The sequence below is a fragment of the Cyprinodon variegatus genome, unplaced genomic scaffold, assembly GCF_000732505.1.
Source record: "Cyprinodon variegatus isolate N-32 unplaced genomic scaffold, C_variegatus-1.0 Scaffold494, whole genome shotgun sequence".
Taxonomy (NCBI): Eukaryota; Metazoa; Chordata; class Actinopteri; order Cyprinodontiformes; family Cyprinodontidae; genus Cyprinodon; species Cyprinodon variegatus.
The window spans coordinates 380,794-402,244 of NW_015150947.1; the positions used below are offsets into that span (position 1 = coordinate 380,794).

A 21,451-nucleotide genomic window follows, 5' to 3' on the forward strand; every position below is an offset into this window, starting at 1 on the left:
CATTTTGTATTAGTCTGTTTCCTGCTTCACAAAGCAGCAGCTTGACAAAGCCATGATGGTAATTATTTTACATCTAAGTAGTATGCAGTTCTTCATATATACACACATCAATTTCAAACAGATGTTATCGGCCAATACTGCACAGCCAGGTATCGGTATCAGGGCCAACAAATTACATCGGTCCATCACTAGTGGTAATTAGCCTTTAGTCTGCAGTAGCTTGTTTTTCCAGCAGAGGTAAGTATGTTTCCTTCAGCCAGCTGATTAGCAGTGCAAAGCCAGTACTGGGTTAGGGGGGTTACTTGAGGCGAACTAACATCTTAATCTTCCGGAGTTCTCATTAGAAGGAGATATAGAAGCACATTTTAAACCTTAACCATTCTGGTAATCGCTCCATTTGCAGTCAGGTCATAGTGTAATCATCTATTCCCCTTAATTGGGTCCTTTTCATTACTTCGTCCCTGAATGTGCCTATTCTGAGAGCAATGGGGCTCTACTATAAATACAGGGATTCAAACTCCCAACCAACTGCACATGCATGTAATAAACACAAACAAAAATAAAATTATGATCGACTACCTGTGCACCACATGCCGCCCTGTGAATCTTTCCACATGGCTCATATTAGGATAATAAGGTTACAAACAGTTTGAACATTTTAACCTAACATGATTAAAGCTGTTCAGAGATTTTCACAGATTGGAAATCAGAGTTTTCCGTTTTTCTTCAAGGTCTGAGTCACTAAATCCCATTTAGACCAATTCTGATTTAGTTTTCTTTTTTTGGTTTTATGGACGATAAAATACAAGAGAGAAAAAAAAGGTACTGGATATTATATGGAGATTATCCTTATTAATGCATCCATAACTTTTGTGCAAGTTTTATGACAGTTATTGGTTCATCAACTACACGCTGATGGGTTTATTTAAAAGTTATTCTCAATGGTCATTGATATAACAGGCTAAATAAAGAATCAAATCTAATTTCTGAACTGTTGATTTCCAGACTTCTTCAGAAAGTTCTTTAGATTTAAGAGCTTACTTTTCTCCCCTTCATATTTTAACATTTTAAACACACCAAAGTCCAAAAAAAAGCCAGAAATAAATTTGATCGTCTCCTCCTAATGAGACAAAAACATAGTAGTTGGTAGTTTTAAACTCTTACACATTTCCCTAAATGCAGCTTAATTAAAGAATCAATTAAAGTAACAACTTATTAAGAGCATTTCTCCTCCAATGTTCAGAGAGACGGACAGATGGGACGGATGAAAAGAAGCAGACAAACGAGTTCATTTAAAGATGTTTTTGGCATCTACAGCAGGCTAACCTCAATCCAGCTCTCTGGGATCTGCATAAATTGAGGGCTTGGGGAGTTGTGGCAGTATCCTCGGTATTATGCATATTAGTTTAAGGCTGTCACTGAGAATCAGCCGGGGTGTCCATCCCGCTGCGGCTAGGCGCTGCTAATTATTGGATCAGAGATAAAGTGCCTTTTTTTTTTTTTTCGCGCTTGCGCTGAATGCTCTTTGAAAACCGTCTGCTTGTATAAAAAAAAAGAAGACAAAAGAAGAGAAAAAAAAAAAAAGAGCGGCCTAATTTTAGGTCAGGAATCGATGGAGTGGAAAACCTTTGTGTTGTTGGGCTGATTTGTCACATCTGCCCGGCTTTTTCTGGAAGCGGAATAACGGGATACTGACCCACCGATGGGGAGGCAGAGCAGAGAGACGGTGAGGAGGAAAAGAGCTGCCTTTAGCTGAGGACACCAGCAGGCAACAATTCATACGGACGTATACTTCAACGTATCCTCTTCATGATAAATAAAAGAAGTGCATGTTTCATTTCAAACTCTAAGATGCCTTGAGATCTAATAGAGGTGCAGCGAGTCATTAAGATCCACAAAATAAAGCCTCAATGAATTGCATTGGTAACATAATCTTAATTTATAACAAAACCACATTTTCAGATCGTGGAGGCAAATTTTGGTGACATTATATTTAACAAGAGAAAAACTGACTTTTTCACTCCAGCCCTTTAGGTGGCTGTAATGAGTTCTGAGTTGATTTGCATCCACAGAGAAAGGAAGATCAAGGAGCATGCAGAGCCATAAAGTAGAATTTAGCACTTTTTTCATACAAAGGTTATAGTTAAAGTCTTGCATCAATGAACTCTGGACAAGCAAACTTTAAACGTCATAAAAAAAAACTGAAACCCTGAAGCAAACGTCTGCCTAAGGGGTACGCAACGTCGGTCCTAGAGGACCACTGTCCTGCAGCTTTTCCATGCAGCCCTGCTTCAGCACGCCTGAAACAAATAAACTTCTAATGTCCAGGCCTGTGCTAAACTTACCGACATGCCAAGGAAGTCATTTGGCCCTTTGTTTCAGGTTTGCTGGAGCAGGGATGCATGTAAAAGCTGCAGCACAGTGGCCCTATAGGGCCGATGCTACCTACCCCTGATCTACACGCTATTGGTTAGTCCAAAAGGAAAAATAAAGAGCACAATTGGTTCAAAATAATCACAATTCTTATATCTAGCTAAATTATTCTATCTATTTGGCATCCATCAGCGGTGCCAAACATTACACAAATAAACCATCTTTACAGAGAAAAAGATGCATTGATGGCAGTGCCCAACGCCATCTATATCTGACCTCCTCATGTGGATGCTTATAGTGTTCTATTACGGAAATCTATGATGTATCCCTTGCCTTACAAACCAGTCAAATGGATGAAGCAGCATGCAGTCAAGCTCTACAGAGCCCTGCTACTGAGCTCACATTGGAGTCAGATGAGCTAAAGCAGAACCGGTGCTGCAAGCTGCACATTGTTCCCTCAGGGATGTGTCAAACGCAGAGGGCAAAGTTCATTGCAATGCACAGTTGCAATGACCAAAAACAAAGATGATTTTTATTATAATTACCATCCGTTTTTACACAACAGAGCAGAATACACAGGCATGCAGGAGCACGACACTCTGGGGTTAATAAACAGAGCTACATGACTATGGAGAGGTTATGGTGGACCTGTTTAGGATTAGTCTGTGAACACAGAGCTCTTAAGTTAGTCTTTTACAGATTTATAAAAGAAAGCATATATTAACCAGACAGGGAGGGCATAGAGGTGGTCTCTTACCATATTCTCAGATGTACGCCGTTTTCATTCTCTGGCCTGTACCTGCAGAAAATTGCATCTTTTTTAACAGTTTGTTTTTGTATCTGGACGCTATACGTCCATTTGAACCATGAAAATACTGACATTTAACTCTAAGGTGTAATTCTCAGTGGATTACAGCTGCAGAGCTAAGAGGGGGCTTCAGAAAGCACAGATAAAAACAGGGTCAGCAGAGAGACATACTGTGGTGCAGCAGGCAGAAGAATAGTGCAAAGCTCAGAATCTAAGTACTCCCAGAAAAAGGACAGACTAATCCCAAAGTAGGTGTAATATATGGAGGCACCGGTGGGATAAAGAATGAATGGATCAGGGGATGTTCGTACAAAACAAGTGGGGTCAGAATGCTGATGGTCGATGGACGCGGATCACATTTTTGCTCTACTATCAACTGGGAAATAATTCTATAGCAAAAAAACTAACAGATTATTAATCCCAAATTCCTACATGCAAAACAAACAAACAAGAGGGGAGAAAGAAAGAAAAAAAAGGCTGCAGCTGCAGACTGTGCGCTCACCTGTGGCCGTTTCCTGCATCTTCTCCCTCTTCCGCTTCTTCTTCTTCCCCTAAAAATATACAGAGGAACGCATAAAGTGTGGCTCCAGCACTCACGCTCACTAGACCACTCGGATATCCTGCTGCTGACTGCCATGTTCACTCATCCCCTGCTGGGCATCCGAGCAGCAAATTCCCAGCCTCCGGAGTCCACTGCAGCCTGCAACTCTGAGAGGGAGCGACCTAATTGGGGGCCTAATCTGGGTGTCCTCCTTTGTCTCTAGCTCTGAAGTCCTAAAGATTAACAGCAATTCAAATATTCTCTAAAATTAGAGCATCATCTGCAAAGGAAGCCACTCTCCCTCCAGTGAGGACATGGGTGGATTTAAAGCTTCAGTTAAATCCCCTAAGGAGGGGGACTAAAGGTATAGATAGCACTGAAGAGCCGTTCTAGTCAAATATGAGAAGCACTTTGGTTTCCTGCTGCAAAGTCTGCTAATCCACTTATTCATGAGCTAATCTGACTTCTGCCGCTGCGGCAAGGCAGCGTGGAGGACAGAGCGAGCAGGAGAGGATGAAAGAAAGGATGAGAGAGGCGCTGCACAGCTGAAGGGTGCACGCTCTCTGTGCCGCGGTGGGGTTCCCACTCTACGGCTGATGAAGCAGATGAGCTGTTACGTTTCTTTTCTCCCAGTAATAAGGTAACACCAGGGCTGGTAGGAGATGGAGATGTGGTTCTCCCTGTCCGTCTCAGAGCAGCATGTCAGCAGCAGAGCAGCGGAGGCAGAAAGAGGTGGGGATGCTGCGGATGTCCGAGGGGAGGCAGATAAACACCACAAAGCACTTCGGTGGTGGAGTGAAGGTGAGTGCCGGAGCCACACTTTCAATAAAAGCTGGTGCTCTCTCTCAGAAAGATCCCACACATCACAGTCACACAGACACGAGGACAGTGCTGGTCAAACACACACGCCTGAAGCCGTCACCTTGAATGACTTTTTAAAGATATTCCCCGGACTTTGCTTTCTTTTCAGCACCTGATTATCTTTTCAGGAAAAAGCATTTCTCTCTATTATTGCTAAATACAAAGACTTGGTGTGACAAAGATCTCAATAGATCCTAGAGACTATAAATCAGGAAGAGGTCTGGCTGCCCTTATGAAAAAAAAAAATTCTTATAGAAGTTTATCCCAAATAACCCTGGATGTCCTAAATCTTGCTAACAGAGCTGCGTTCAGGAACAAAATGAGCAGCTGGGGGGAAGCAGAGGTGAACTCTGGGAGAAACAGCCCGGCCTCCTCGGCTCGCTTTAACAGCTGCTTCTACATCTGAAGCTCTGCTCCGATACGGCACATCAAAGACTAGCATCACCATTACAAGGCAATTTTCCCTCACAGCGACACTAATAATGGCGCTGATCCTAACACCCCTCTGTGCGCGGACGGCACCATAACACAATGATATGAATTACACATTATGCAGAAACAAAAGGCTCTGCAGGCAGGCCCTATTAGCATGAAGAAGGCTCCCGCCAGTGAATGCCTACTATTTTAAAGACCAGAATCACACGACGCAGACATGTAAACAACAGGAATGCAAGCACACGCACCGCTGCCGGTCTGTTCTGTTCATACTTACATAGTTGTCTCTGGCGGACCAGCCGGGGTACAGCTGCATGTGGAGCTGCCGTTCCTTGCGGGCTAACTCATAATACTTAGCTTGCTCTTCCCGAGATAAAGCATGCCACTGTTTCAGTACAAAGAGAGATTAGAAGGACAAAAATTGGTTAATGGATGGCATGCAGTTCAGCATTTCCATTTTGGTCTAAGAAACCATGAATCTTCTAAGGGTGGTGAGCGAAATCCAAAAGTTTAAAAACACATGAAAAGGATCAGTTCTAAATCCTGCATCTTTTGGCACTGTTACAGAAGACGTGTAAAAGTCCTTGAATGAATTAGCCTTTTATTGCAGCAGGGGCGGGGTATCCCTTCTCTATTTATCACGTATGCTGGCTTTAACAGTTTAAGTTGTCATCTGAGAGCAAATTTATTAACAAAAAACAAAAAAAACTTAAAACATTTGAATAGAAGAGGCTGTTTTGTTGCGATTGTGACTGCAAACAACGGGCCTTAAAGGGGTCATAGAATGGTTCTATTAGGGCTGGGTATTTTTGCCAACGTCCTGAATCATTTAATTTTACTGAGACGTCGGTAATCTAGAGTTAAATTGCCTGTAGATAATGGGAAAGGTTTTGCAGTTCTATGGTAGTAGAACAAAAGGCAAGGTTCTAGGGAATTGTCAACTGCCCAAGGAGAAATTTTTGATCAAATGCTAACCCAACTGTTTTTAATATTCTTTTTTGTTTCTGCATTTTTTTTATTTTATTCATTTTTTATTTTTTATTACTTGCTTTGATTCTGTTTTATCTTCCTGTATTTTAATCATGTAAAGCACTTTGCATTGTCTTTGTACTGAATAGTGCCTTGAATGGATTTGATTTTGATTCGTGCAGTTCTAAATTGATTAATTAAATTCGATCTGTTTTTACAATGATGAAAGGGGTTCAACTGTGTTTCAAAACATGCATTTAATTTTTTCCTGTCATATTAAACACAAGGTGCAAACTTGTAAATCAGTTTAAACATGAGATGTGAACAAAACTGTCTCAAAAGTGCAAACTTGTTTGTTAAAAGTGAAAAACCCTGACTCAAGCAAGCAGACGTGACACAGCAGACATGCATGAGCTGCATTATCTTCGCTGCACAAACCATATTTGCAGCGTTTTCTAACAACTACAGGGTGTTTTCTGGTCAGCCCTCATTTGTTAATGTCTTCCATCAACCTATTGGCTATATATGCAGCTGTCTGGCTTAAAGTAATCTTGAGTACATCTTTCCTGCTCCTTTAAATGTGAACGTCACTCGTGTCACTATAAAACTAATCAATCTCATTCCCTAGACATTGACTTTGCAAAAATGTAAAGGTATCAATACAAAATCGATTTAATCGACTTTTTTACCCAGCCCTGTATTCTATAGGGTATTTGATGCTGGTTCTTAAGGTCTCTGAATAGGGTGTGTAACATTGGTTGGGCTGAAAATGGCATATTTGCTGTTTATTCTAAGAGCCTTAACGTAAACCTGATTAAAAGGCCTTGCATGATACAACAGGTTTTCTTCCTTTTATGGAATGCTCATGAATATTTAGAAAGCTGTGTTCTGATTGGTTGGTTTACAATGATTGAAGCTGCTCTTCAAAGATGCAACATAGATACCCCCCAAAAAAAACCTAAAAAATGATCAAACCATTCTAGTTCGGAGCTCTTACAAGTTCAGACATTAAAATCTTTCAAAGTTTCTTTCAAAAATAATTACAATGTGAATGGATGTTATTTTCATTTTGCATCGATGTGATCAAATCGTTAATCAATTAATCGATGCGGTTTGATCTATTGTTCTACCCCAAAGCTCAGGCTCTGATTATGCCGCTCTGGATGTTTTCTAAATTACTAAGACGGAACTTGTCAACCTAGATAAAAAGACTCGTTTCATTTCACAAGTGCCTATTTTGGGTTTATTAGTGGAAAAAACCTTATTTTGTGATTAAAACGAATACCGTGCATGCGGCTGAAAGTTTTCTGTTGTGAAACCGCCATGCTGGACGTGTATAATAGCTTTGATTGTATAACCAAATATCACTTGAATTCAGCATCACTTTTTATGCAAACCGTGTCTGTGAGCAATTATCTGCTGCCACAAACTGAAGCAAGCCTGCGGATTGGTGGGGCCTCTAATGCGGCTCAGAAGGGACACGTTTCCAACTGCGCTGTTATCCAGGGGGATTCTATCAAACAGTTTGACAGAGGTCCGTATCTGAGCTAATTGGCTGAGGCCATCATTATCACAAGCTAAAAACACTGCTAAGACTTCACATGGATGGAAGGCTTTGTACTCTTTCACCAGCATTTTGGAGGCTCCTGAACTCTGATCCAAAGCCTAATGAAGTTATTTAAAGGAAACAAAAACAAAACAACATGAGCCTGTGACGTACCCTTCGTCCCAGGATCTGATTGATGGCGGCGCTTTCCTTCAGCGTGCACTCGGCGACCACGTTCGCACGCATCTCTTTCATGTAGAGCATGAAGGCGTTTAGCGGCTTCTTGATGTGCGGCCTTTTGGGCTCCTGCTCCTTTCTCTGTTCGTGCTGCGATTTCCTGCAGACGGCGTGGGACAGAGGTGAAGAAAGTGGTTGGAAAATGAGAGAATGAAAGAGCGGAGCCACACAAGCAACACAAGGAAGACATTTCGGGGGAGGGTGGAGTGGGGGGGCAGAAAGCGGCGTGAAGCTCTGGTTGCTCCCGGAGCCAATAGTGGGGCAGCGTGAGAAGCCCTGCCACGCCATGGGCCCCTGCCTCTTTAATCATGCACACTCGCAGCCCGTCATGCGGAGAGATTACTTCACCATTAATGGCAACCAAACTTTGTCCACAGAACATTGGAAACTACTTAAAACCAAATGCTGAAATCTTCCCAGTTAGAAGCCCTCTCCTCCCACTCCTTCTGTCTCACGGTGCCAATGGGAATGCTGGGAACAAGTCAAAGCAGCTCTCTGCACTCAGAAAAGCTAATCTCAGTCATATCTGTTGGCTCTCAGGGCCGTTATCAGCTGGACGGACCCCCGGCTGCTTATCAGCTCTCATCGGGAGGATCGTTTTCCTCTCCACTCTAACACCTGGAGGTCTGCAGAGTCAGACGGCGGAAGCGTCTTCGTCTGAAGTGAACTTACATGTGCATGATGTCACTTTCATGAGGCGGCTCCTGTTTGACCTGCGGGTTGACGATAGCTGGATGAGGGATCCCTGTGGCGTGGGGGCCGGGGGGGCCGGGCACCATGTGGTGGGAGAACCTGTAGGAATAATCAAAGCGAAGAACACTTTAAAATGTATACTTTTTCGCACCTTCGATAGGTCAGTTGGTAGAGAGGGGTCCAGAACAGGGTATCCTTAGCTCACTGGTTTGAATCCAGCTCAAAGGAGAGAGTTTTTGAGAGTGGCTTGGAATATAGAGCTTGGAATCCTGAGGTTGTGAGTTTGAAACCCACTCTAACAGACTGCCACTCTGGCTCTCTGAGCAAGTTTCTCCAGTATGAGATCAATAAAGTTACATTTTTATCTTTTTCTTTAAATGGACCCAAGAATCAGGGTAATATGTGACCCTTTTCAACTGATGGAGGATTTTCTGATATTTATATTGGCTTGAAGCTCAACTTTACGTTTACCAAGAAAGGTGGAAGAAAATAAGGGAAATTGTAATGTATTATTTTTAGATTTGGTTTAAAGGTGCATTAGGCAAGTTTTAAAAGTTAAATACCGTTTCCCTGCACACGTCCTCACAGTTCCTCCTTTTATGGCGGCTTCCTCTAAAAGCTCCATTAGTAAGTTCATCAGGAGTGATTGAGGTGGAGTTCTCTTGGCGTGTGCGTGGGTGAGACAGGAATGCTAGGCCAGAAACTTTTGGGAACCGCTGGTTTACGGCAACAAAATAGGGCCACATCCATCTACAGCTTCTGCTAAAGATAACTTCAATATCTAAAGTTTACTAACAAAAAAAGCTGTGCATGTGCATGCTAGTGTATGCTAGTGTATGCTAAAACTCTGAAACTTGCTCTATGCTCAGTTAAACTCAAGTTTTTCAAATTACCTTTACTTAGAAAGAAGCCGGATGGAAACGTACAACGTTCAGCTGGTTCACCCAACATTCAAAAGATGTTTTGAAAAATTAAAAAACGATGAAATGCAGGACTTTCTAGTTTTATATACACAACGTAAAATGTTTGTTTCTTCACATTTTAGAAAAAAAAACATTCGATGTATTAGGGCATCCGTCTTATTTTGTAGTAAATGAAAATGTCTTATCAGTTTCCAAGCATTCCTAAGCAAATTTATTTTACTCCCTAACAAATGAAGATTGGTAAAGAACATAACCTTTTGTCCAAGGAAACACCTCCTTTTATCTGTATAAAGGCTTTTCTAAAACACCGGAGTGAAATATTTCTAGCCAACATGCATTACGCTTTACGCAGTTCCAGAGAATAAAGCTTCAGAGACAAACAGGACGCCTCTGCACAGTCCTGCAGGAAGGTTCCTCCATGCATTTTCCCTTATGAGCCAATTACCTTCCCATCTTTTTGCCGAATTCTCAAATGTTTTGTTTTTCCAGGGGTCATGTTAAACATTTCTATCTGATTAGCCTCTAGGCAGCAAATACAAATATAATACATTTACACAAAAGACATGGTCATAAAACAACCATTAATCTACCTAATCACTAATCGCCATCAAATATGAAATCATAAAACAAAAATTTGCATTAAAGAGGATTCCAATGTTGATGTTTCATTGTTTTGTCAATTTTTCAGCATGGTGGCAATTCTGTTACCTGACAAAATAAGAAAATAAAATCTGGATTGATTTAATCAACCCAAATGAACTGGGTTATTATATTTATTTAGTCAGAGGCAGTCCAAATGGAAAACCTGTAGGAGAAAATCAGAACCTAAAGTGGTTTCATTCAGCTTTTATTGATTATTTGTTTTGTTTTGTTTTTTAAAAAAAAAAAGGGAAGCAGACGACATTATAACCATAACAATTTCTGATTGGTTACAGGTCACAAATATTAACCATGACTTAAAATTCCTTTAACAATTTAAGTTTTTTGTCTTCAGAAGTGTTACTATCTTAAAAAAAACGGAGCAAAAAAGCTGCAGGTAATCAGATTAGAATAGAAACAAGGATAGATGACGGGTTTGAAACTTTTCTTCGTCAAATTACATCCAGCTTCCCTCAAGAAATTTGGACAATGACAGAATAAGAGAGAAAAGGGAAGATAAAAACACAAAAAGAAGAGAAGAAAGCAAAAGAAAGCGGAGGATTAAATGAGCAGAGTGGGAGTTTTTAAAGTGAGAAGTTCTTCAAAACTCTTTGAATCCTGGAGCAGCGCACATGCTGTGATCTGTTCGACGCACACAGAGGAGCAGTGTGGTCGAAAACCACAGCAGATCGAGATGCAGACCTCCCTGCAGCAGACTGGGCTTTCCCCCAGTCAGCACACCAGGCTGGTCCAGGACCGGCATTAATCACCCCGCATGCACTGTGACTCACCATCCCAGAGGAGGCGTGATCTGTCCCACTCCTCCAGGAGACAGGGAGTAGAAGTTGGGCATTTCTGGTCCAGGATGGTGTCTGGGCATTCCTGCAAACAGAGAGGAGGTTTAGATACAGATCAAACAGGAAGAAACCTTCTTCATTCTGAATCAGAGTAAAAACAAAAATACCTGCAGGATATTTTTAAAGAGTTAGGCTTTTTATAAGCTACAGTTCAGCCCAGCAAGCTGAAGGTCTAATTTATCTTTAAAAACCAAATGAATGTGGCTTAAAAACCTGAAGCCTCAGGTATGATGACCTCTGACCTCAGGTTAATAATCAGGACAGAGGGATATGAGCAGAGCTGGAGTCTCTCCAGTGTTTCTGCTTCCTTAAGTTGGATGACAGGAGGTTTCCTCGCAGCTAAGCTTCTCAATCTGCAGCTCCCACTGAGCTTCAAGGTCAGGAGGTTTATTTCTGTGACAACGTAGTAAAAACAGAGCTGCAGGAGGACAAACATCTGCTTTACTTCCTGCTGAAACATCTCATCCCTCACTTCTTTACATTCTCCTTCCGATCAGCCAGGCTTTTCTTTAAAGGTGATCTAATGGACAGAGATCTTCCTAAGGTTTCTTTCTTTAGACTGTGGACACTTTTCTACTGGTTTTCAGTCCCCTGCCGGTCCAACTGACCAGTTTTATTCTGTTTGCTTTAAGATATGACATTAAGATATTCTACATTTATTTGAAGTCTTGATTTTGGCTAAAATGTTTATTTTCTCCTCCAGTTTTTTAAATATTTTTTCAAGCACAGACTGCATAAGGCGCATCATAATAGTCAGGTGAGTAGAGCTATCCAAAAAGTATGTTTTCTTGTAGATTTTTCCAATTATTAATTTAAGATTTCTGAATTATTTAAAAAATAATATAATAATATCTCAGATAACCTTAAAATATCGTCATATTGTGTTTTATACTTATTAACTAACATGTGGGTGTCTGGTGAGCGATGACACTTCATGTCAAGATGGAACAAAAAACACTATTTATGTCTCTAATTTTTTTGTTTTGATTTTTTATCCTCATGGTATTAGAAAGCGCGTCATGTATTGAATCCTCTCCAGGATGTTGATATCAAGTTTGAAATCTTAGTATCCTATCCCTTTCATGAGTTGCTCTGAATACAACCGTCCACTAAACGTGAAAATATCAAAAAAGTTGATGGAAAAATCAGACATGGCTTTAAAATGCAGACAGATCCACAACGTATAGAAATTACAGCAGCAGGAATTCTAGTTTTGCACATTTAGGGAGTGAAACTCTCATCTCTTAGTGTAATTAAATCTCTCATTGCTTTCTCCGTCAGTTAAGTTGGATCCTTTATCGACTACTTTTAAATCTCACCTTAAAGCCAACTTTTATATTTTGACTTTTAACAAAAGCGATTAATTTCAATAAAAGGTGTAAAAACTTGATTTCATCTCATAAACATGTGTGACCAAATTTTTTTTTATGTGAGGATAGAAGTTTAGAAGTTCTACCTTTCCTACAACACAAGTTCAAATCATAAATTTACCAGTACAAATCTACAACCCCTGAGGAGGCTGTTTCCCTCCTTACCAGCTGATGGCGCTAATGAACCTGAAGGTTACTCATCAAACCACCTTTAAAGACAGAAAGTAAAGCACCCATGGAGCGCCATGCTGCACATGTCACTTTACCGATCCGTCCCGGAAGCACGATCTGCACCATCAGCTCATTGGCGCAACCAGATATACATCCGGGTCGCCCTGGATTTTATTTTGTAAAAAAAAGACCTAAATTAAATTTTTTTCCCTCCCCAAAAATAGTTAACATAATAAACTATAATGTTTTCAAAATTACAAATGCATTCACTGAGATAAATGCATTAAAATCCTTTCTGTTCTATCACTCATCTGTACTGGAAATGCGATTCTATGCTACTTCCGGGACCTAACTTTTTCGGCTTGGATTTAAACATAAATCTAGTCTTTTTGAGTTTTATGTTTTCGGATCGTAGTAACATTATGGTATATATTGCATAATCTAAAGAAGGAAATAACTTTAAAAACAAAAAGGACTGCTCTGAGGATGTCTGATGATGACATCAGAGAAGCAGTTCAACGAAGAAAATGTAAAGGACATCAAGTTGTCTCAGAAAAGTATGTTGTAAAGGTTTTAAAAATGTCTATTAGCATTCTTAGGTGATTTAAGGATAAAAATAAGTACATTTAGTACCATAATTACATTATTTATGGAGACCTGGATGAATATCTGCTTGCACATGCGCAAATGAGCCGATGGTGCGGATCGTGCTTCCGGTGCGGATCGGGTAGTTTCAGCCAACAACATCCTTCAGGTGCATTGGCGCCACCAAGTGGTAAGGAGTGCAACAGCTTAATCCTGGGATGTTGATTCATCTTGGTACATTTTTCTGTCATGCTTCTCCTACTGCAAAGTTTGATCTTTGTTCCTTGTATGTATGAGCTGATAAGGAAAAAAACTACTCATCTTAAACCGATTCATGTTTATTGTAGCCTGACGTAGTCCGACTCAATTCTAGTCAGAATATGAGTCTGATACTGCTCCATATAGAGCTGTGATTATTGGGCGTGTTTCGCACGAACCAGGAAAAAAAATGCCTCTGCACTCAATTGGATAGACCTACAACCAATAAGAGCAACGGAGTGCGTGACGTATGTTAAGCGACACATAGTTGTTGTCAACAAAAATCAAAGCGTGCAGTTTTACGCCTAGAATAAGAAGATGAGCCTTGATCACGTTTCTCTGTTCCTTTTAAAATTAATTTGTGGTCGATATCTTCTAGAACAGACCTAATAGCAGAATCTACTCACCTAAACTCTCCAGCGGCAGCCATTATTGTCACCCAAGCGCACATTGGTCACGTGGTTGATTACGTTACTGTTGATCATCTGTCCATCATCGTATAAAGCCCGCCCTGACAATTTGATTGGCCCGACCATATATTGGGCGAGCATACTCGCGCCACTATTGAGCAATGCCAGACAGAACTTCCCGACCTCAAAGCGTTGTGGGCGGGACCAAGTTCGGAATGGCACCCAGGCTATGTTTATTGATCTAAACTTACAAATTCAGACACCTAGCATACATTTTACAATGGTTATCTTATCCTTTTAGACTTATTTTGACCTTGTTTAATAAAACTGGTTTATGACCATTGAAGCTTTTGTTTTTATGCTTTAATTATATACGTTTTAGTCGGTTTAAATCAATGTTTGTTGTGTTTAGTGCTTGTTTTTAAAAGGACTTTATAAATAAAGTTGGTACGGTTTGGACCTCCATGTCCCAATCATGCTCTGCTTTGCATTGCATACATTTTTCATGTAGGTAGTTACTTGGGAAAAAGAATAAATTAAACTGTTCCATAAAACCAGGGCAAATCTTCCCTGTAAAAAAAAAAAAAGTAAATCAGACTTCTGCATGTAAACAGAAAAGGGTCAAATGCCTTAAGACTGAGACCGCCTTCTAAACTAGATGAAAGCTAATTTTCTCCTCTCTATCATTTCCCAGCTGAGGTCTGTGGAGGCCTCCATGCTCCTCTGAGAGGCAGGCCGAGTGGGAGGCTTCTATCTGCAGAGCCAAAGCTGCAGCGCTGGATTCATGGCATAGATGGCTCTGCTCCCTGCTCGCTAATCCACTGCCTCACGCTCCTTCGGGGAAGGGAAGGAGGTGAAGGGTGAAGCAGCAGGGGAGGAATACAGAGCCCTGATGTGTTAACCTTGTCCTCCTCGCCTGTAGAAAGCCTCATTTTCCACACGTTCCAATAGAAATCCAGCAAAGATCTGCAGCCTTGTTCCCACCGAAAACAAGCGACAAAACTGCGGATGCGTAAAACGGTCTAATTCATGGTTCCCATGTTTCTTTTTTCATTCAACATGTAAAACCAGCGGAGCGTCTCCTCCACCCCCTCCCTCTGCTCGACCTTCCATCCCACGCAGCAGCCCCGTGCATATTAGAGCTCCTAATGAGAAAATCCATGATTGTTTTTCATAATTAACGAGCAGATCAAAGTCTGAGCCATCTGAACGAAGCAGAGCAGCTATTGGTCGATACGAGAGGGAGAAAAAGAGCAAGAGGGACAGATAAAAAAAAAATGGGAGATTTGGTTTTAAGCGTCCTGAGCTTAGCTCCTGATGCATACATGAATACGCCTGGGGAAATCATTTGCAGCTAATTCTGCAGGATTGCTTGGACATGGATTTCTACGCTGCAAAAACGATCTAGAAACAACTACAAAAAAAATCTTTAATTAAGTGTATTTACCCTTAATATGAGTAGTTAAATAAGATGATTTGCCAAAGGAATTAGTATTTTTACTCTTAAAATAAGATAATAAGATAATATGCACTTAAAATAAGATAATTCTATAGTTTTTTCTTATTTTAAATGTAAATTGTCCTTCCATTGGCAATGTGTCTCACTTACCTCCTCAATTCAAGACAAAATACACTTATTTTAAGAAAAAATGACTTATTTAGATTAATTTTTTTGCAGTGTGTTGGGTGGTAAGAAGACAGATCAAATGCAGAGAAAAAAAGGCCTCTGGGGGATTTTTTTTTCTCTCTTTATTGTCAGAAACTGATGTGAAAAGTAAAATATGGTGCGTTTTTTTTTCTCTGTTTGTTTCCTGTTTGTTCTTTCATGCTTCGACATCACAGCACAATGCTGGCAGACGCACGACGTATGTGGAGCACAGCTTCTTAACATCTCCGCTCCGCGTCGTTATTTATAGCCGGTCCCTCAGAAGCTCCCGTCCTTATCGTCTTCATCATCGCCTACATCGCCAGAGAAGAAAGCGGAGAGAAGAAGTGAAAGGGTGCAGGACGAAGCTCCGCTTTTTCTTTTTTTTCTCCCCTGTTCCCTGGGATTCAGTGAGGAGCTGCCAAAGTCTCCAGCTGCGCAGGGCCGAGGGGGCTCGTCCAAACAGCGGAGGAGCTCCTCGGCAGCTGTCAGAGCTGCAGCTTGATCTTATTCCCCGGAGCCCAGCAGCACAGAGGGAGAGGGCAACGAAGCTCGCAACGCCACCCGACAGGGCGGCTTCAAACCGCCTCAGACAGAAGGAGGACTTTACTGTGACGCGTTTGGGTTTGTGTCTCTACTCATCGCTGACAGCGCTGACAGCTGGAGATAGGAGAAAAAAACTATTATTTGAGTGTTGCATGAGTTAAATAAAACTCAGGTCAACGATCAGTCTCTATTTTTAGCGAAAGCTTTATTTGAATCCTTGAAGTCTCTTGCTTTGATAACGGTGTGTTTATTTTAAGGCATGAGGAACTGATTTTCTGAACTTCCTTTACATTTTTTAATTACTTAATTGCTTAGTAACTCATTTTTGGTCTTATTTCATTTCTATTTTATTCTACTTTCCTTTCTATCATCCTGATCTTTCCTCTCATTTAGACAATGGAGGCCGAGATGTTAAAAACCAGGAGGTTGGTGCGAAAAAGTAGGGCTGCTGTGCAGAGTTCCAGCATGGCGTACCTGGAGTACAACAGCCTGATAAACATCTAATCAATGCAATCCTTTCTATAAATAGGCTGCAGCAGTCATTGAAGTCTGATGCATTCTGCTACATTTATCCTGAAGCAGAAGGTTTGCAATCAGATCTGCTTTTTTTTTTTTAAACCAACATGTGGGCGAATCAGATCCTTTCCAATTGTCCTGATCTGACCCATCAGATCTATAAGAAATAGATCAACTGTGCCCAATATCCTGGGCAATTACACTGGAATATTTGTAACATTGTTCTGAAGGTTTTAGTTGCAGTTTCCAATGATATATTTAACATCAGCTGATGTTGATGAGGTTTTTGTTTCGGGATCGGAGCAATTAGAGCACTTTGCTGTGTTTCTGGGAACCCTTTAAATTCATGCATGCTTCACTTTTTACACTGATCCCCATTTTATTCCAACTCAGTGTGCAGCCTTTCAAAAGTTGAAGTAAACAGACTGTAATTACTCAAGGGCTGTGACGAGCTCAGACTTTTTACATGAAAGAAAAAATATATATGTTTAAAATTTTATACAATTGCTCTACTTTAAATTGAAACTAACCTAAAAAAAAAACACATACACAAAATAAGCAACTAAATAAGGTAGAAATCATGTTTGTTGCAGAAGAAATAACTTGGATTTACCTTTCCGATCTGTATAGTGTCGATCCAGCAAATTAAGGTCCTAACTTATTTCATTAGGCGGGCTGTCTGCTGCGATAGACCGCAGTCAGACGCTACATGGACTGGAAGCTTTCATACCCACATTTCAAACAGCATTACTTTGATATCCTTTAGAAAAGAAGTTCCTTTAGTTTTAACACAACAAATGTCTGTGTTTTTCACAATCAAGAACATTTTAAAACTGGAGAAGGAAAACTATAGCAGCCTTCCTTCAGATGGCAACATGTGGAGGGGTGGTACTTTAATACCGCCCCCATTAAAGTTTCATTATATCAAGCTTAAGCTTTTATTTTTTTTACTATTAACACAATTCAACATTACCACTGATATATTAGACACAAACAAAAACGCTAAAAATAGGTCATTTAACCAGTTCATCTCTACCTTGGCCTCCAGCTGTGGGAGCCTCTCCTCCATGCTCCATATGGCTGGTTGGACAAACCACTGGCGACTCTGGCTCATCGTTTGGAGCCATTTGAACCAGTACAACTGAGAGCTTTACAGAGTATTTTTCAATTCTGGTCTGCCTTTCACCAGACTGAAGGTAATTTGGCCAATAGCAGAGGCTGCATGGTGGAGTAGTTTGTTTCCTTCTTCTTGGAGTTAACATGTTCTCCCAGCAAATGTGGGGGTTCTCTACAGGTACTCCAGTTTCCTCCCACAGTCCAAAACCATGACTGCAAGGTTAATTAGTGTCTCTACATTCCCTTTGATTGTGAGTTTGTGTTGGGCAAAGTATTTGTTAACATTGCGGGGACAGTGTAAGGCCTATTTTACAAGAATATGCTACTTACAGGTGGGAACCAGTTGACTGTCCCCATTAGGAAAGGTTCTCTTCTTGGGTAAAGTGGGTTAGGATTAGGTGTGTAATGGTGAGGGTCTGAGCTAGGCCATAGAGATTAATGGAGATGGATGGATGGATGGATGGATGGATGGATGGATGGATGGATGGCCATTTGAAGTGAAAATGAAATCTAGTTACATCCTATCTAATGTTGCAACAATTTATTTTCTCTCTACCTTGTTTGTTGCCTCCATCTTGGGGGTGATGCCCCGAATGGGGTCCTGGAGCGAAGTGCTCGTCGCTGTACGTGATCAGCGGTGTGAGTGGATGGACTGCGTGGGACGGCTGGACGACGGGAACTTTGTTGGACTGTGGGGACAAAGGCAAGACAACATGTAACCCATTAGACTGATCTGCTTCATGCTAGTTGCAACATGACTCATCGTCTCACTGCACAGCTACCTCAACACAGCAGCAGGTTTTACAGCAAAAAAAGAAAAAAGCTTTCTGCTTTCTTAAAAGTTTTCTTAAGAAGAGAAAGTCTTTAATTTGTCGCTTCTAAGCCTGGTAGCTCCGAACTTTGTTTAGCCTAGGTCAGCGGGACTGAAACCTCCACTACCCTATAGCGCAAAAAGAAAACCGTCAAAGAGGAGTGTGAGCTCAACTGAGGGAGAAACAGAGGGAAGGATGATAACAGGAGGGGTGAAATGAAGCCAGTAAGCGATGGAGAGGAGAGGGAGAGAGAAATCAGAGAGTTGCAAGGTAGAGCTGGAGCAGAGGTCTGAGGTGGGAGATCAAAGGCAGTCATTAGCCGGTGAATAAGGGGAGTTCATTACAGAGTCAGGGCTGGGGGAGGGAGGAATGAGGGGATGGGGGAGGAAGAAATGGAAAGGGGGGGCTTACTGTGGAGAGAAAGCTGAAATCACAGCGGTTCTCAGCCAAGGGGTGATCGCAACTGTGGCCCAGCAGTAAACCCCTCGTCCCCAGCTGACTCCGGGAGACGACCCCTGAGAGAAACCGGTCCAGAAAAGGTCCAAATCGACCCGGCTGCAGCCTGCTAACCGCCTGTCCTCATGAGCTCCAGCCTCAGCACACATGGAAACACTCAGCCACACTAAATCTACCGTTCACGCATCTGAGCCAAGCTGGAGACCAGATATCACCTCCACAGGATGTACGGATAAATCTGGGACGCCCAACACAGAGCAGCTTTAGCTTCATTAAAACTAGACTTTCAGATAATTTTCCATCAATCTCCTCAGAACGGCCATCACTGATGCACTTTAATGTCTTTAATAATATCATCGCAAAGGTTAGAGACATAGTTTAATGCATCAAAGTATGGTTATCTTAATTTGCGGTATTCCCTCCATCACAGAACCTTGAGCTTCGAATTATTTCCCTTTTTATCTATCAGAGGAAAAGAGAAATGAGAATACATGGTGATATCCCGATAAGCCTGAGTTTGCACGATTCCTCTGAATCTCATTTCTCAGTTTTTACAAATATGCTTCAAGCCAGACCTTCCCCTGTCAGTGATTCCGGTCCATCTCTTCAGCCTGTCTTCAAGTTCAGCAGGTGGGGAACAATTCATTTAAATCAAGATTATTTAAACAGGAAAACCTAAAACAGTGCAGGACTAATGGCGCTGGAGGACCAGAATTACAATGCCTCCCTCTGCATCGTTTCCAGAGAATCTGCTGCATCATCGTTTGTTTGGGATTTTTAGAAAATAAATGATCTAAAGTGAGAGTTCCTATTCCTGATTTCAAACCCTTTACCTTGGCAGAGATAGCAGCTTTGAACCCAACTGTAAATGAAGAAATTTTAAGAATATCCACCTTAAAGCATCCATCAAACATGAACCAGCATTGTTAATGGAAATACAAATGGCCAATGTGAGCTAGGGTAATACAGCTGATATAGTAACGGATGAAAGGTTCGGAGTAATGATAGCTGAAGGGATAATGGTGATAGCTACAACTTTAACTCCTCCTGGCCAGTAAGTGGGGCCCTTGCATGTGCCTTTTCCTATTCCGTAGTTTTCCTGGTTAAAAATACATATTTAGAAGAAAAGCTGCAACGTCAGAGTGCCTTTTGAGGCCTATTTTCTTCATTTAAGTCCGCACCAACCAGCTCCAAAATCATCACTAATCTCCATCCCGGTTTCGCTTCTTTTTTGGCCAAAATCTGAGAATTTAACGCAAAAAAGTAATTTCTTGGCTCTATTATGGAGTTAATAGGATGTGGTAAAACCTCGGCCCATCTGGTCAAGTTTTTAATGACCTCTGGGTATTTTGGTGTTTTTAGGGCTTCTGGGCCTTCAGAAGGGGTTTCTCTTTGTATAGAAGATATAATGAACTGCTTTGATTCAACTTGTGGGCTAAATTGACATTCCTGCAGTGCCAAGCACTGACTGGCTCCCATATAGCACAACACACACACATCTTTGTAAAATCGGTTGAACACTGGGTGGCTGGAATGTCTGCTACTTAAATCCTATCGCAGGCTGGTACCAACTTTACTTTAAGACCGCCTCCCTCTTTTCCCCTTTCCATCACCCTTTGAGAATGTCCAAAATCAGGAAAGGACAAGTCAGGAACGTCCCCTAAACACATGAAGCATCACTTATGCCGGCTCCCTAATCAGGCCGAGGCTCCAATTCCTCCTGCCAATTTAGCTCCTCTTTCCAGCTCAGCTTTAAGCCTCACATCGCTTCATCAAACACAAGAGACGGCAAGCTCTTCAGTCAGATGCATGACCCATTTCAGTTAAAACAAAACCACAAAAAAACAAAATAACACGACTTCGATTCACTTTAGGTAAAACCTGCTTCTTTGACCTGCAGTCACAAAGAGTGAGAGGTGACGGGATAATCTGGGAGGGAGGGAGTGTCCACCCATGTCTCCAAAGAGGGCCAGGCTTCCTAATGAGGCTGCTAGACTTAAAGGGAGGGACTAACCGGGGCTAAAGGGAGCAGGACATGCCTACACCAGGGGCTAAATTACAGCATTCTCGCCCATATTATTTTACGCCTCTCCACTCCCATTTGTTCTCCTGTGGGAATCAGATAAGGACCTGGGAGATAATTGGGGGCTTGTAGAGGGGAAAACGCTTGGATGTACGAGTTGGTCCCTGCACTGAAAGGTAGCCAACTCTGGAGCAGCATCTCTTGAGCTTCTCCCAGTTCCAGCACCCAAATCCCGTTTTTCTTCAATTTCTCAATAAACAGCTTCCATTGAGGGAGAATTAAAGGTATATCTACCATAGAAAAAAGCTACAGATCTGTGACTAACATAGCATAGAATAAATGGCTTTTTGGCTGCAAGATTCCACAGACAGGAACTAACAGACTTTTCCTGAAGAAAAGAGGATTCATTAATAAAATCTTTGGTGCCTCATGATAATCTAAAACGACAGAAAAAAAACATGATCCACAAAAAAAAGTGCAAAGAGAAGGAAAACAAAGTTAGTCTTTGATAGATGCAGAAGTGGGAAAAAAAACTTAAAAAAAACTAATCAAAAGAGGCAACTGTGTTGGCATCAATCACTGGAACGCATCATTTGGCCCCTGAAATGGGGCAACTTCCTGGGACATACTTCATGTCAGATTCACACTGGATAAGGCACAG

The 21,451-nt window shown here is 41.4% G+C and overlaps 1 protein-coding gene across 4 annotated transcripts in view; it reads right to left on the minus strand.

Annotated features, from left to right (window-relative positions):
• lef1 (lymphoid enhancer binding factor 1) overlaps positions 1-21,451 on the minus strand; it is a 68,494-nt gene that overhangs the window by 10,341 nt on the left and 36,702 nt on the right. The window contains exons 4-10 of one of the 4 annotated variants that reach the window (XM_015390358.1): positions 18,056-18,188; positions 10,817-10,907; positions 8,443-8,562; positions 7,708-7,870; positions 5,296-5,403; positions 3,684-3,726; positions 3,131-3,172 (exon numbers count right to left, since the gene is read on the minus strand). In XM_015390358.1, coding sequence (XP_015245844.1) covers positions 3,138-3,172; positions 3,684-3,726; positions 5,296-5,403; positions 7,708-7,870; positions 8,443-8,562; positions 10,817-10,907; positions 18,056-18,188 — 693 coding nt within the window. In that variant the 3' untranslated portion in view covers positions 3,131-3,137. Of the gene's footprint in view, positions 1-3,130; positions 3,173-3,683; positions 3,733-5,295; positions 5,404-7,707; positions 7,871-8,442; positions 8,563-10,816; positions 10,908-18,055; positions 18,189-21,451 lie in introns of all 4 variants that reach the window. The other 3 variants (XM_015390357.1, XM_015390356.1, XM_015390355.1) reach the window with 3 other exon arrangements.